At 42.4% G+C, this 15,852-nt stretch overlaps 2 protein-coding genes, 1 long non-coding RNA gene and 1 pseudogene across 3 annotated transcripts; 3 read left to right on the top strand and 1 right to left on the bottom strand.

Annotated features, from left to right (window-relative positions):
* Window positions 1–436: 436 nt before the first annotated feature.
* On the top strand, window positions 437–6,231 carry LOC135336735 (uncharacterized). Its single transcript, XM_064532591.1, has 3 exons — window positions 437–3,240; window positions 3,300–3,454; window positions 3,504–6,231. The coding sequence occupies exon 3, from the start codon at window positions 4,108–4,110 to the stop codon at window positions 6,223–6,225; it is 2,118 nt and encodes a 705-aa protein (XP_064388661.1). The 5' UTR covers window positions 437–3,240; window positions 3,300–3,454; window positions 3,504–4,107; the 3' UTR covers window positions 6,226–6,231.
* Window positions 6,231–6,999, top strand: LOC135336737 (uncharacterized). The gene has a single exon (XM_064532592.1). The coding sequence runs from the start codon at window positions 6,547–6,549 to the stop codon at window positions 6,997–6,999; it is 453 nt and encodes a 150-aa protein (XP_064388662.1). The 5' UTR covers window positions 6,231–6,546.
* Window positions 7,000–7,867: 868 nt separating this feature from the next.
* Window positions 7,868–9,841, top strand: LOC135336736 (uncharacterized; annotated as a pseudogene).
* A 4,668-nt stretch (window positions 9,842–14,509) lies between these two features.
* On the bottom strand, window positions 14,510–15,630 carry LOC135336715 (uncharacterized). Its single transcript, XR_010394910.1, has 2 exons — window positions 15,263–15,630; window positions 14,510–14,993 (listed from the first exon to the last, which is right to left on the bottom strand). It is a non-coding gene; the product is annotated as an uncharacterized LOC135336715 (long non-coding RNA).
* Between the last annotated feature and the right edge of the window lie 222 nt (window positions 15,631–15,852).

Raw genomic sequence — 15,852 nt, 5'->3', positions numbered from 1 at the left:
TTCAGCACTTTGCTTTTCGTTAACTTCACAGTCAAATGGTTGCAATTTAGACAATTTGTGAGTTTAGACAATTTGTGAGACATGTCCTTTCGTTCAATGATAGTCTTATTGACGCACTTTTTGGCTTACAGGGGACAATTTTGCTATGGGAACAATTTTGCTATGGGATAATTAGAGCAGTGGTTGTACTCGTTGTACTCCTAGACTTTAACGATAGCTTATTTATGCTATGTAGTAGCTCCTTACATGCCTTACAGCAATTAAAGGCGATACTATCACGTTGCTGTTTAATGTTGCTGGGAATATATTGTTGGGAATATGCCGGGAATATGCCATAAAGAGCATGATTCTTTCAAAGGGCATCCGAAGATTCTTAGTAACAAATCGAACCTCCTCAGGATATTTTAATATTCTTCAATATCCGTGGGACCATTGTACATCCCTTCAGCAACAGTACTGTAAAATATCTTGGCAGATAACGATGTGCCCCATCTTTGTTAACAATACATATGCAAGGGTTTTGAACCGAAAATAAACAACTGTTAAAAATAATGGTAGGTATATCATCCATTTTTCTCCATCTTCACAGCACTCGTCAACAGTTTTCAAACAGCTAATACTTCTCGTTCAACAACGTATGCAAATTATCATCCATTTCATCTGTGAGATGATAAAGCTATAACTATTCGATAAATAGATACATATATACACCAAGTACCAAGCACGTACTTAAAAAAATTTTCTACTGCATGAATATGACTAGTATACTGTCATAATAATATTAACACTCTAGCTACAAATCAATACAGGTAAGGTAGATGTAGCCACCTCAGGTGAATTAAGGACTGGGTCCTTTAATTATTGCTGATTCAGCTAAAACGAAGCTCCGCCCACGCTTTTTACCAGCAATTGTGCATAAAAATGGATCTCAAACTGCTTAAATCTTTAGCTCTAATTCCGGAGTCCTAAACGCTCCTTGAAGCACTTACTTTTTAGTGTAGTAGTTAGTTCTAAGGCTAGTACACACAGTAATATTCGGAAGGAGCCGTCTGCACTACGTAGAGTAAGTTATTAGCTTTTACATGTAAAAAATTAAGTTAGAAAACTATGTTTTATAGAATATCTCACCTTTAGTTGAAGGAGCGAATATTACTGTTTGTACTAGCCTTAGAACTAGCTACTACACTAAAAAGTAAGTGCTTCAAGGAGCGTTTAGGACTCCGGAATTAGAGCTAAAGATTTAAGCAGTTTGAGATCCATTTTTATGCACAATTGCTGGTAAAAAGCGTGGGCGGAGCTTCGTTTTAGCTGAATCAGCAATAATTGAAGGACCCAGTCCTTAATTCACTTGAGACGTAGGTATGCTTGTAACTTCAAGTAGTAGTACATCTATATCTTGATCTTCAAGGCTACCTATATCCATACTCATATCCTCCATAGAACTACTTGGCTTTCTCTTTACTGCATCGAGATGGTCGAGCACGTTTAAGACCCTTCTTGACAGGAGCAGGAGACGAACTATCAACAGCCCTTGCAGCCATGCTTAGCACTTTTTTACCCGGGAAAGAAGGCTGTAAATTCTTAGTATCTCTGTGTACATCCAACATCCAAGCCCACATCCAAGGTGCACGGATAGCTATATTTAGTATATCCGGTATTAGCATACGGTTTTTGCTCGCACGTAGGACTAATAGGACTAATAGTAGGTTACCTCTTTGCAAACATAGCAAGACGTTAGCTATTGGTAATTTTGTAATCGGCGCAAAAGGATCTCGACATCGTCTTTAGTGTTAGTGGATCGTTCTGGTGTGATTCATTTGGCGGAAATTGAGTACTTTCTGGAGTGTACATGTATGGTTGGTTGGCATCCGTGCAAGTTGTGGTATGGTAATCCTGTTCAGGTTTGGACAACTGTCAAGTCACCAAGCATAAAATCTCGTGTAGTCTATTCCAGATGCATTGAAACATTTGGTAATTTATCGGTGTATGTTGTAGCACCATTGCTTCGAATTAAATAACATTACTTTTTATCGTGCATTATAATTATGTTGTGCTATTATTAAAACATTGTGAAACATAATTATGTATAGTACAATTATCGATCAGATCACAATATAAATTCATGGAGCATGACATAGTGGTGGATCGTCAGATTGATTTTGCTTCCATTGCCATACGTACCATCACCCCACCTCTTGATCCACCTTCAATATAACTACCATTCTGCACATTACCATTCTGCACATTTCAAGTATCCTTTTCTCAGTGCCTTTTCTTGTACATTTTGCTGATATTGTTTGTTTCGATTTTTCCATGGGTTGTTTTCACGATAACGTTTTCGCGTTTTCCTGGTCTGTTCAGCTGTTCTTGGTTCCTAAGAGTAAATGGATACTAATGATACACATATCACAGGGCCAGATGTCCTAGTGTACAGTAGTGTACAATTTTGTAAATGGGGCATAGCACTATGCAGTGTACATAGCCTTGTCTGATATGTGGAGTGTTCTGCACTGAACACTTGAAGAAATCTACACATAGTTTACAATGACATATGAAGTTTACAATTGTTTACAATGATCTGTAGACTCAGCACTGTAGACTCAGCATGCAGGCTTGAGCTCAATTCAAAGTTCTTGGTTCCTACATAAGCATAATATATAAGTATAGCGTATACATGTAAAATAATCAACCACAACTATTATAAGCAGCAAACTCTCAACACAACACTCTCAACACAACACACACACATTCATTCCTGCCTACAAGACTGCCTACAAGACCGCCATGAGGCAAGATCGCCGGTCAGAAACACAACACACAATTCCTGCCTACAAGACCGCCGTGAGGCAAGATCGCCGGTCAGGAAACACTCAAACACAACACACACATTCCTGCCTACAAGACAAGACCGCCGTGAGGCAAGATCGCCGACACATTCCTGCAGCTAGCTAGCTAACTATTTTCAATAGAGGGCTCAATAATATGATATGCGACTTATATCAGTATCTAGATATTAGACACTGTACTGAACTGGGATTCCACTAAATACTGATTGGTTGCCATCAAATCTCAATCTGGGGTCAGAGGTCGCATGTGAACAGATATGAATTAAAGCGCATCAAGATTTGTATTTTGCTACTTCAGATCATGAGCAGCCCATCTAAAGACCCAGGATCATCTGATCACTGCTTCAATATTTTGATGAGCAAGGGATATGACCATCAAGACGCAGAAATGATGGTGAGCAGACATACGTAGGCCTACATTCTATCATAATTAATAATTATTATTTTATGCAGAGTATGTATTTAATGGCCCCTTCATTGTTGCCCTCTCCCCTCTCCTCTCCCTGAATCCTTAGCAGGCACTAAGTTGAATATTACAGATCATACATTCACTGATCAGACTCCTCCACAAAGCATTCAAGGCCAAAAGTTCAAGGCCAAAAGATCAAGTAAGTGTATTTACAATTGTTACAATGTTACTGTTTTCGTGCCCTGTAGGTGTCACCTTGTAGAGGACAGCGGTCTATAAAGTCAAAGCAAAGAAGACGACAACAATACCAAAATAAAAAGAAGGCAATAGTGGCAGCACAAAAGCGTGATTCTTTTTGAAAACAACTTGTGTAAACGATGGAAAAAAAGGGAAGAATTTAGCCAGCAAATTGAAGGACTAGAAACAGCAGAAAAAAGAATGAACATGTTCTTGCAAAACAAATTTATGCAGGTGTTGGAAATTATGTTATCTTACTAGTTATTGTGTCACCTTATTGTGTCACTACACACACTACACATTATGTCATCAGTATTGTAATCACATGATCAGACACATGTTGTGAGAAATGAATGAAAGATGAACAAGAGTCAATCTAATTGAATCCTGTAGTATAACGAAAATAATAACAGTTTGAACGGTTAAGTAAGAGTGAATTCTGATTATTTACATGGTCCTTCGAACCGGATTGGAATCGGAAGTCTAAAAGCAAGTTTGCGAAGACTACTCAACGGATCACTCTACTGTCCTAATTGGTGCCCACGAAAGTGTGCAAGAACAAGTTGCGAAGACTACTCAACGGATTACTCTGCTGTCTGCGCACATAAGTGTGCAATGACCGACACAGAAGTCTCAACAAGGAAGAGAAGAATACGCGCTGGCCACAAGGCGTCGGCCACGCGCACTCTGGGTCAACTGGCTGTTGCTCTTGGAGAAACACACCCAAACCCAGATCGACTGTCTCTACTTCAGCAGACCCTCGAACAAAAGTTGGAAACACTAAAGGGATTAGATACTGAGATTATTGAACTTACCCCAGAGGAAACCCTTGATGATGAAATCCAACAAGCCGATGACTATCGGGAGCGAATATATGAAGCCTTGACACGAATCAAAAGAGCTGAACCTACTGCTACAGCACCAGGGATTGTCCCACCTACGGCCACTCGAGGTCCTGAACGAGGGGCGAGAGTTCAACTGCCCAAACTAACACTTCCACACTTTAATGGTGACCTGATGAAATGGCCAACCTTTTGGGACTCATATGAGTCCGCTATTCACAATAACGATGGGCTAACAGACACGGACAAGTTCAATTATCTGAGGTCCCTGGTGGAACGAACTGCGTATGATGCCATTTCCGGACTCACCCTGTCGTCCGTTAACTATCAAGAAGCGATTGAGATCCTGCAGAAAAGGTTTGGCAATAAACTACTGATAATCTCGAAGCATATGGAGACACTGTTGACGGTGGAGGCTGTGACATCAGACCAGAACCTGAAGGATCTGCGACGACTCTACGACAGCACCGAATCACACATGAGAAGTTTGAAGTCCCTAGGAGTGGAATCAGAATCGTATGGGGCTATGCTCTCCTCTGTGCTGCTAACCAAGCTACCTACCGATCTACGTCTCATTGTCAGCCGTAAGGTCGCATCCACAGATTTGAACATGGATAGCTTACTTAAACCCTTCGAAGAAGAACTGGTCGCTAGAGAGAGAGCTTCCAACTCCAACTCCAACTCCTTCCATACACCACCACGCCGAAATCAAGATCGAGGCCGTCAAACTTCCTCTGCCCTATTGTCAAGGGCGCAGGAACCAAGAGCTGGAGTAAGTTGTAGCTACTGCCAGCAATCCCACCCGTCGACCGACTGCAAGACTGTAATCAGCCTCACCGCTCGCAAACAAACTTTGAGAGATAGTGGTCGTTGCTTCAACTGCTTACGCAAGGGCCACATGGGCCGCAATTGTCGATCCACAAGCAAGTGCCTAAAATGCAAGGGACGGCATCACACGTCAATTTGTGAACGAGAAGTCGCTGAGCTGAATCCTCGACCCCACACAGTACAACCTGAAACAACGCTGAGTCCCGATGCAACCCCGTACACACCTACTTTGGCCAACAACGCTTTATGCTCTGACAAAGGAAATGCCATCCTATTACAGACCGCTCGTAGTATCGTGCACAACCCTGCGAAATCGGAGACCTCGATTGAAGTTCGACTCTTATTCGACAGCGGCAGCCAGAAGTCCTACATCACTGAACGAGCCAAGAATCTGCTGGCATTGGAGCCTAGTGGAGAACAACTTCTTTCCATTGCTACCTTTGGATCCAACCGAGAACAAGCGAAGGTATGTACGATTGTGAATGTGGGAATGTGCTTGAAAGGATATCCACCCATGTCGTTGTCACTGTATGTTGTCCCAACCATATGTGGACCCTTAGTTGGTCAGCACATTACTACTTGTTTTGAGAATACCCAACAATTTATGGGACTAGATTTTGCCGATTATTCCGATGGGAGGTCCAGTCTAGAGGTTGATGTCCTTATCGGCTCCGATTATTACTGGGACCTAGTAACGGGAAGTGTATGTAGGAGTGAAGGTGGACCTACCGCCATTCACACCAAATTAGGATGGGTACTGTCTGGCCCTACACCAGCAAAAGACCAAGCCCAATGCTCGATGAATCTGACGACCACACATGTACTCAGAGCCGAAACCCAGGAACTTGAGTCCACGGCGCTGGACGAGCAGTTACGATCATTCTGGGAGCTCAAGTCGTTAGGCATAAACAAGGAAGAAAAGACCCTGTACGATGAATTTGCTAGCGACATCACCTTCCACGAGGGACGGTACAAGGTGTCGCTCCCATGGAAGGAGTTCCACGATCCTCTACCGGACAACTACCAACTAAGCCTCAAACGAATGCGAGGAATGCTATGCTGACTCCGGCAGAATCCAGCAATATTGGAACGGTACGACCGCACTATCAAGGAGCAACTGGAAAAGGGAGTCATCGAGACTGTCCAAATCGGAGGCAAGGACCCGGAACGGGTACACTACCTGCCTCACCATGCCGTCGTGCGCAGTGACAAGACTACTACGAAATTACGCATTGTTTACGATGCTTCAGCCAAGTCCGACGGCCCCTCACTGAATGAATGCTTGCACAAAGGTCCGAAGTTCAACCAACTGATTCTCGACTTATTGCTGCGATTCCGATCATATCCGATTGCCTTGACAGCTGATGTCGAAAAGGCGTTTCTGATGATAGCAGTTAACGACAGTGACCGTGATGTCCTGCGGTTTATTTGGATAGACGATATCACCAAGGACAATCCAGAGTTACAAGTGTTCCGATTTGCCAGAGTTGTGTTCGGCGTATCCTCAAGCCCCTTCCTACTCAATGCCACGATCAAGTTTCACTTGGAAGGTTACTTGGAATCCAACGAGGGCACCGTTCGACGCCTACTCCAATCAACTTACGTTGACGACATCGTCACAGGTGCAGAAACGGAAGAAGCAGCGTTTGATCTATACGTCCAAGCTAAGGATATGTTTCGTCACGGAGGATTCAACCTCAGGAAATTCCTGACCAACTCAAGAGAGCTACAGCAACGTATTGACTGTGCAGAAGATCCAACCAACAAAATCCCAACCCCAAGAAAGCTGCCTGGACGAGACGTATGCCAAGGCTACGCTCGGATGTTCACCCACTGAAGAGAATAAGGACGAGACGTATGCCAAGGCTACGCTCGGATGTTCACCCACTGAAGGAGTCGAAGAGAACAAGATTCTAGGAGTACTCTGGAACCCCACTGCCGATTGCCTCATTTTTGACGTCTCGGAGTTGGCTCAACTCGCGACAAGTCTGCGACCAACCAAACGGAACGTTGTTAGCCTGATTGGGAAGTTTTACGACCCATTGGGATTTCTAGCACCTGTTACTATCAAGTTCAAGATCCTGTTCCAGAAGCTATGCCAGAACAAAGTTGAGTGGGACAGTACCTTACCAGAGGAATTGATGCAAGAATGGAAGGACTTGGTGGCCGATTTCAGGGAAGGTGGTCCGGTCTCGATACCCAGAAGCTACTTCCACAATGTTAATGGTACTCCACTCTCCATGACTCTATATGGATTTTGTGATGCATCGACAAGAGCCTACGCTGCAGTGGTCTATTTGGTGCTGAGGACAGAGGCCACCACGACCGTCCACTTTGTCGTTTCCAAGACGAGAGTTGCACCACTTCAAGCTCAGACTATACCACGCTTGGAGCTCCTCTCAGCCTTCCTTCTTTCCAAACTGATTGTAGCAGTCTCAGACAGTCTCCAGCCAACCCTATCTCAATTAGAGATTTCGTGTTTCACGGATTCACAAGTTGCACTCTATTGGATTCGTGGCATCAGCAAAGAGTGGAAACCCTTCGTACAAAACAGGGTTAATGAGATTCGGAAAAACGTCCACCCCAATCACTGGAGACACTGCCCAGGAATATCTAATCCTGCCGACCTACCTTCGAGAGGACTTCCACCATTGGAATTGTCAGTGAATCAACTGTGGCGAAGAGGTCCTGAGTGGCTGGCTAGATGCAGACAACACACCTTGCGGAGAAGCGAAAACGCATCTGATGCCAGAAGAATGTTCTGCAGAACTGAAGACAAGTGCCCTGAGATCGCTCAACCTTGTAGCGACTGACTCCGAGGGCAGCATAAGTGAGTTGTTGGACTGCGAGAGTTTTGGTACATTGTCAAGACTGTTGAGAGTAACGGCCCAAGTCCTGAGAGCAGTTGGAGTATTCAAGAGGAGTTACATTGACATCTCAGCCAACCTGACCCCAGAAGAGCTAGCCCATGCGGAAGGATTGTGGATAACGACCGCACAGCGACAGTTGGTCCAAGAGAAAAACTTCAAGGCTCAGGAGAAACAGCTAAACCTCTTCAAAGACGAGAAAGGAATATGGCGTTGTGGAGGAAGACTCTCCAATGCAGAAATCCCGTATGCTACCAGGCACCCAATACTCCTACCCAGAACCCATCCTCTGACTAAACTGATTGTGAGAAGAGCCCATGAGCGGGTTTGCCATAACGGAGTGAAGGAAACACTGACTGAGACCAGGAGAAGTTTCTGGATACCGAAAGGGAGAAGTCTAACGAAGTGCATCATTCACCGATGTGTTCTGTGCAGAAGATTCGAAGGAGCACCCTTCAAGACTACACCACCACCACCTCTACCCACGTTCAGAGTGAAGGAAGATCCAGCCTTTTCGTACACTGGTGTCGACTTTGCTGGCCCTTTGAGCATCCGTGGTTCGGTTACACCCGACAAAGTATGGATCTGTCTGTTTACGTGCTTAGTCACTCGAGCTGTACATCTGGACATCGTCTCAAACCAATCCACGTTAACGTTCTTAAGATGTTTGAAGAGATTTGCATCCAGAAGAGGTTTACCCCGAAAGTTCTTGTCTGACAACGGAAAAACGTTCAAAGCAGCAGCCAAGTATATGAAGGCTATTTTCCAGGACGGTACTGTCAAGGAACACTTAGCGGAACTAAGCTGCGAATGGGTGTTCAACGTTGAACGCTACCATGGTGGGGAGGTGTCTTCGAGAGAATGGTCAAATCGACAAAACGTTGCCTACGAAAAGTGATAGGGAGAGCCCACCTCTCGCAAGATGAACTCCTCACTGCAGTCACGGAAATCGAAGCCGTTATTAACTCAAGACCATTGTCATACATCTCGGCCAACGATTTGGAGGAAGCACTCACTCCTTCTCATTTAATTGTGGGACGTCGAATTCTAAACTTACCCGACCACATTGGATATCTATGTGATTCTACCGAGGATGAAGAGTTCTCAATCAATGCTACACAACTTGCGAAACGCGTTAAGCATCTCAGCAGTACATTGAATCACTTTTGGAATAGATGGAGAACCGAGTATTTAGCAGAACTAAGGGTAGCCCATTACAATTCTGTGAAGAAAATTGCCAATACTGGAGACCACAACCTGTCGATTGGAGATATCGTGATCGTACACAACGAACACCTACCCCGTGGACTTTGGAAGCTCGGGAGGATACAGGAACTCATGAAGGGTCGAGATGGACAATTCAGGGGTGCCACAGTCAAGATGGCCACGAGAGGTCGCCAACAGACTCTGCTGCATCGACCGATCCAACTACTATACCCCTTAGAAGTGAGATGTCCCAATGGATCAGAGATGCCGACTAACGATGCCAAGGAACCTGACACCGAACAAGAAGCTGACGTGGTCACGGAAGATCCTGTGGAAACTCGACAAAGAACAACACGCGTTGCAGCCCAAAAAGCTGATGAACGCAGGAAGGCTTGTATGTATGAACTGGAAGACGATTGAACTTAATGAACTGAACGTATGATTATGTTATCCCGATTGTTGACCATGTTTGGTCAACGGGGGGAGTGTGTTGGAAATTATGTTATCTTACTAGTTATTGTGTCACTACACATTATGTCATCAGTATTGTAATCACATGATCAGACACATGTTGTGAGAAATGAATGAAAGATGAACAAGAGTCAATCTAATTGAATCCTGTAGTATAACGAAAATAATAATAGTTTGAACGGTTAAGTAAGAGTGAATTCTGATTATTTACAGCAGGAAAGGCAAGAGGCTAAACGGATTGTTGAGAAAAAGAGAAAATCGACAGGTGTACAGTGCATAAAAAGTATGATGAACTACTAGCGAATTCACTACAAAGTGTCACTCAACCTTTACTTCTGCCTGAGGTACTTCTGCCTGAGGTGTTTGCTTCTACAGAAAAAAATGTTATAACCATGGATAAAAACCAGCGTGAGCAGCTTGTGGAGGATATGAGGATTGAACTTCCCTTATACCAGGCAGAAAAGTATGTTACCAAATGGAAACAGTCTCATTTTTGGCGAAATATAAAAGGTTCATCAAGAGCAGCAAAAATTTTGCGATGTGCTGTTCAAAAGGAACCAACTGCTTGATGCTTTGCAGTAATTAATATTCATTATTAGCATAACTTTTAGTAAATACAACATTGAAATTGCACAGTGTAATAATAATATTATACATGGGCGTTGGTTGTGTGCACGATTATAATTAACTACGAACTGTAGTCAACTAAAACAATTTGTTTACCAATACGACTCCCAAAATCAACCTCATGTTCACAGTAAGCTACTCGAGTTTTTATAGAAGAAAGTTCGATATAGTATGCACCTGTTGTTAATGACCTACACCATACTTGTGTTGGACCACCAAACCAGACTTTGCATACATGAGGGTCATGAAAAGTAACTCGTGCGATCCAGTGAGATTGACTACTATTACTCAAATTATCGTGAACATTGACTCGACAAAAATTATCTAGATAGAGCTCATTAGGAAAGTCAGTCAGGATGAATAGCCATTACATGGGACTTAGTAATATGCCGACTCAAAGCTGATCCAAGCACAAACCCCCCAACAATTACTGCAGATGCTTTTTGGTATAATGTGTAATCCTCGTGACCAATAAACAAAGTTAAAAGGGATGCTATGTCAGTCGAGGCACTTTCTGATACTGGGGGAATAACATTATTTTAAGTCATTGGTACTAAACTCATTTAGAGCTTCATTTAGAGCCTGTGTTAAAGAATGAGCTTTGAGTGATCCTTCTTCAAAGAAATGTCTATCAAGTAGTGGAGCAAATTGACGCTTGAAGTGTGGTGGCCAATGAACACATGGTGGCCAATGAACACGCTGGCAAGACATATATCGCTATTTTTATGAAATGATCCTAAGATCCTTTCTTAGCTGAATACTCAGGTATATTAAGGACTGGGACCTTCAATTATTGCTGAATCAGCTAAAACGCAGCCACGCCCACGATTTTTAATATGTTTTGTGTGTAAAAATTTTGTGCAGCCACTTATCTTTTTTAGTTCTAAAAACGGTGTTCTAAACCTTCCTTTTAATTCTTAGTGTAGTAGGTAGTTCAAAGGCTTAAGCAGACATATCCGCTGGGAGAGCATCATGTTCTATTTAGAGTAAGTTATTAGCCTATAAAAATTTATTGTCAGCTGTAAGACTAAGTTTTGTGCAAAATCTCACCTTTGGCCAAAGAAGTAGCTCTCTCCCAGCGGATATGTCTGCTTAAGCCTTTAAACTACCTACTACACTAAGAATTAAGAGCTAAAAGGAAGGTTTAGAACACCGTTTTTAGAACTAAAAAAGATAAGTAGCTGCACAAAATTTTTACACACAAAACATATTAAAAATCGTGGGCGTGGATGCGTTTTAGCTGATTCAGCAATAATTGAAGGTCCCAGTCCTTAACCCTTTCCCGGCTTTAGCCGTCATATGACGGCAGCGGTAGTGATAATTTTCAAAAAATCGTTGTGGGCGCTGTGTTGGAGCTATGCGCATGCTGTAGGTACCAGCACATGCGCATTGGGCTGCTCTTTCACATGGTATCTTTAATATCTTGCCTCGAGGTACGCTTTGTGCAGTACTGTCGAAAGAAAAGTGACCGTTTGATAATGGCTACAAGATCTTCGTAGTACAACCTCAGCGAGGTTCTAGGGCAGCTAGACAGTAGGGCAGCTAGACAGTGAGAATAATGATGCTTATGGCCTTGTTGAGTAAGAGGACAGTGACTGGGATCATACCAAGAGAGGAAACTACTTTTCAGAGGTCAAGCTATAAACATAGAGCCTGAAGAGCCAGAGGAAGAAGCTCCTGAGCATGAACCAAAGTCCTGGACCTTGTAAGTAACTATGGAGTATCATATGTAGTTTGGATAGCTTCAGTATGGTATGCTTAGTCTAGTTAGTACACAAGTGGACATCATGAGCCACCATTGAACTTGTAAACCTGTGTGTAGGTGAAGAAAACATTTCCCGGGAAAAGAGCGTCTGCCGATACGACCTCGCAGAGAAGTTTCTGCTGATCCTAATTGAACCATGTCACCGTGAGAACATTGAGAACACTTAGTGTTTTTAGTTACTTCATGCCTTCATACAATATTCTTTATGTTCATAATTGTAAAATGTGTAAAAAATTGTTAATTAGTGGGGGGTGGTCAGTTGCTAGGTAACGATGATGATGTCATGGTACCCCCAGGATCTGGGCTACCTGTAGGAAATAGTTGCAAGTGATTTCAATGCATTGTTCATGAGATATTTATTTTTAAAGAAAAATATGTATTTATTCTGTATTTTGTTTTTTTAATTAAAGCCGGGAAAGGGTTAATATACCTGAGTAGCCAAAATGTGACAGGGCCTAGGAAAACCCCCCTTAACGTGGCACTAATTAAATTAAGCTATAGGCCAATTTAGTAGAAATGAAAAACATGGGCAAAAAAATTTTTTTTTCACAGGTGCTAACTTCAACCCTTCCTCTACCTACCTGTAAAAATTTGGGTCTCTACGAAGCTTTAAACAGGTCAAGCGCGGACGTTGAAGAAACTCACCGAACGTTCATTTTTTATAATGAAATTTACTGTCTACGTGAGGGGAAATTCCCCAGGAATTTCCCTATTATTGTTAAAGAGGACAACTTGTAAGGACTATTTCATCAGCCCAGTACTTACAATCATCAAGAGGAGCCAGGTATATTATAGCTCCACTTCTTAACACACATAATTTAGCAACAGAAATAGATTAGAAAGAGCAGCTATCTAGCTAGCTAGCTTGGCGTAGATCCACTCTTGTTTCTTTAGATGTACGTATCCCGTGCCACTTATGAGGATAAACCACTTATGAGGATAAACACTTCATAACAACCTACAGATAAGTAGTAAGTTAAGATAGACACAATATCAATGTCACTTACATTCTAGCCAATAGACAAGCGTTTCTCACACCTCTCTCACACTTACCACCACCTGGGGGAACCATCAATATAAATGTTATACGACAATTCCACGCAGTTTCCTGGGCCCTCCATGATGTGATCACCCATCATCAGGCCTGTTACTACTAAGCACAATGGCAGTGATACCAGTACTAAATTAAAGGAGGAAAGCTTCTTATAAGGCTACTAATAAGTTGGATCAAGCCTTAGATCGATACGGACGAATACTAAGTGAAAGACTACTCACTTAGGCTTCCTTTAAGCTGTATGAAGGACAGAGACACTTTCTGTAGGCTCCATACAAGTGAGGGATCTTTGATACATTACACAGATAATAAGTACAAGCTTACCATTCGAGCGACGGGAGTCTTTGCCTCTTTATTTCTTCGAAGATCCTTCCTAGGTGCCAAGCAATCCAGCTACATAGCTATACTAGCTAGCTAGAGAGACGCCTAGCCTTCATCTAACTAACTATACGGAAGTGCCCGGAAGGCAATAATTGAAGTTCAGTTATTCATGACGTTTGAGCGTTTTACTCAAGAGGGCGTTGCAATACCTTCGTAGCGTTCCATAGCTAGAAGGTCGATCTTGGTATCATTTTGAAGCTTAGAGAACGTTTTATCCGATTCAACAATAAAAATAAACTCGGGTGTTTTCCTAGGCCCTGTCACAAATGAGTAAACAGGACCAAAATCTAAAATGCACTCTTTCAGATGAGCATGTAAGTGCAGGTTGATGGTGTACTGTTCTTTGCCATTACCTCACAGAAATCCATTAGTAGAGCATCACCTCTTTCAACCTCTGTAAGAGAGAACACAGAGAATAAATCAATGTCCAATTACGCCACTGTTCGGCAGAGAAGCCAGATGCAATTTATACGCCCAACAGCTGTGAATGAGTCAACAGTCTGTTGAATGATCAGAAAGTGTGCCGTGCCTTGCTAAACTAGTTCCTTTGACACCCAAACATTCAGCATGTGCTTGGCAGTCCCAAGCAATGAATTGTGCATTGGATCCACTACTCAAGTGTATATGTAAAGTGTATATGTACGTATATTATAGGCCACTCTTATATATATATGTCCCAATATAGATTTCTTTTGCCATGCATGTATATATATATAATTATATACGAACCAAGAGACATGTCCTGAAATATAATTATGTTTAATTATACATGCATGTATGCATGCAGCAATATATACTGCATGTCAGATTCACTATGCCCAAATGCATAGACCAGATCAGACTTGTCCTCAAGTATATATACCGTATATTATGTCCCACAAATTTCCTTTGTCATTAATTCATGCACTTGCTCTATATTGTAGGCCATGCTATATATATATTACGGATTTCCTTTGCGCACACATGTCTTGAGCTCTCGAATATACAGCCCGAATAAAAAGGACACAGGTTCATTCAAATACTAGATAACTATAGTATGTTCATGCACTGTTTATATTTTTGTCGTCTTTTTCAAGAAGCTGTACTTGTAACTTGCTGAAATCAAACGTTCATTGCATGCAGCAGTAAGCGAGTATGATAACAGTACGGACATAAAATGTGGGTGTGGTTTCCTGTATGTCTGTCAGGTGGTTGGTAGCCTCCTTCCAGGAAGTGCGGCCTGGGATCGAGGCTAGTCAGTTTCAGTTGGCTCTGGGGGAACATCAAGCTTGTCCTCCAGTCCGGCATAAAGGACTTAGATGGTCATAGCTAGTGTCCTTTATATAGAGCTCTAGTGGGAGGGCCTGTTATGGGAGTATATCCTTCAACTTTCAAAAAAAACACAATCATGTAATTTTATTCTAACAGTCATCATATCGACATGTAGTTTCTGTTTATTCTGCAGCATTAATCCGGTATATCTGTGAACTTGCATGACAATGGTGCTATATAATATATAAATGAAAGCACCACGTGTGGCTGATGCCTTGGTGTACAGAACATAAAGCTATACTGCTATACTAGTATTGATGATACACACATGATTGATAGCCACAATTTTTGCTAAGCACACTTCTGAAAAGGCTACAATGGCATTCTAAGTAAGCAAAACTAGGCACAACTCAAGAACCAAACATTATTTTGCAAATCCATGAATCCATGACTATTGAAGCCTATTAGAAACACTTACTTGCACTTCATTGATTCTTGAGCAGCTGTAGCAATCTACATAGACACACAGACTAGTCCAGGGTCAGAGAGAGGGGAGCGCCCTGGGATTATTCTCCCCTAGAAATCTGAAAATTAATGATGTCATAATAACAAATAATATTATTATTACTCTATAATCTCAGATGCTCTGCTTCAATTATTGGGCGCCCTTTTTCCGCCTCCTTATGTTTTACCATGCACGGTAGCTATACGAGCCAGTAGTATAGTTAGCTTTCAGTTGTTCCAAGTCAACATGAGTCCAGCAGTGTGGTAGCCTCGATCCCAGGCCAATCCGTCTCTAATTGAACGCTAGGTCGCCTCCTCGGCCTGGTATTGATTGTATCTGGGCGCGCTAAAAAAGAGCGAATACCTGAGCAAGGTGGAGCGAATAGAACACATGTAAGCATACTTACTCCGTAAAATCACCGTTAAATCACAAAGAACTCCGTGTCATAGGTCTATTCGTTTAGTTTGTCATAGATATAGGCTTAGCTAGCTAGAGTGTGAGGAGCTGTCTTGTGCGAAGGAAGAAGGAGCATCACTCTTGTGAAAGAACAGACCTAGGTTCTC

This window comes from Halichondria panicea, chromosome 5 (genome assembly GCF_963675165.1).
Source record: "Halichondria panicea chromosome 5, odHalPani1.1, whole genome shotgun sequence".
Classification (NCBI taxonomy): Eukaryota; Metazoa; Porifera; class Demospongiae; order Suberitida; family Halichondriidae; genus Halichondria; species Halichondria panicea.
This window is presented reverse-complemented; position numbering and strand designations above follow the sequence as displayed.

Coding starts and splice junctions, on each gene's coding strand:
- LOC135336735 (XM_064532591.1), top strand. CDS start 4,108: ATGACCGACACAGAAGTCTCAACAAGGAAGAGAAGAATACGCGCTGGC.
- LOC135336737 (XM_064532592.1), top strand. CDS start 6,547: ATGATAGCAGTTAACGACAGTGACCGTGATGTCCTGCGGTTTATTTGG.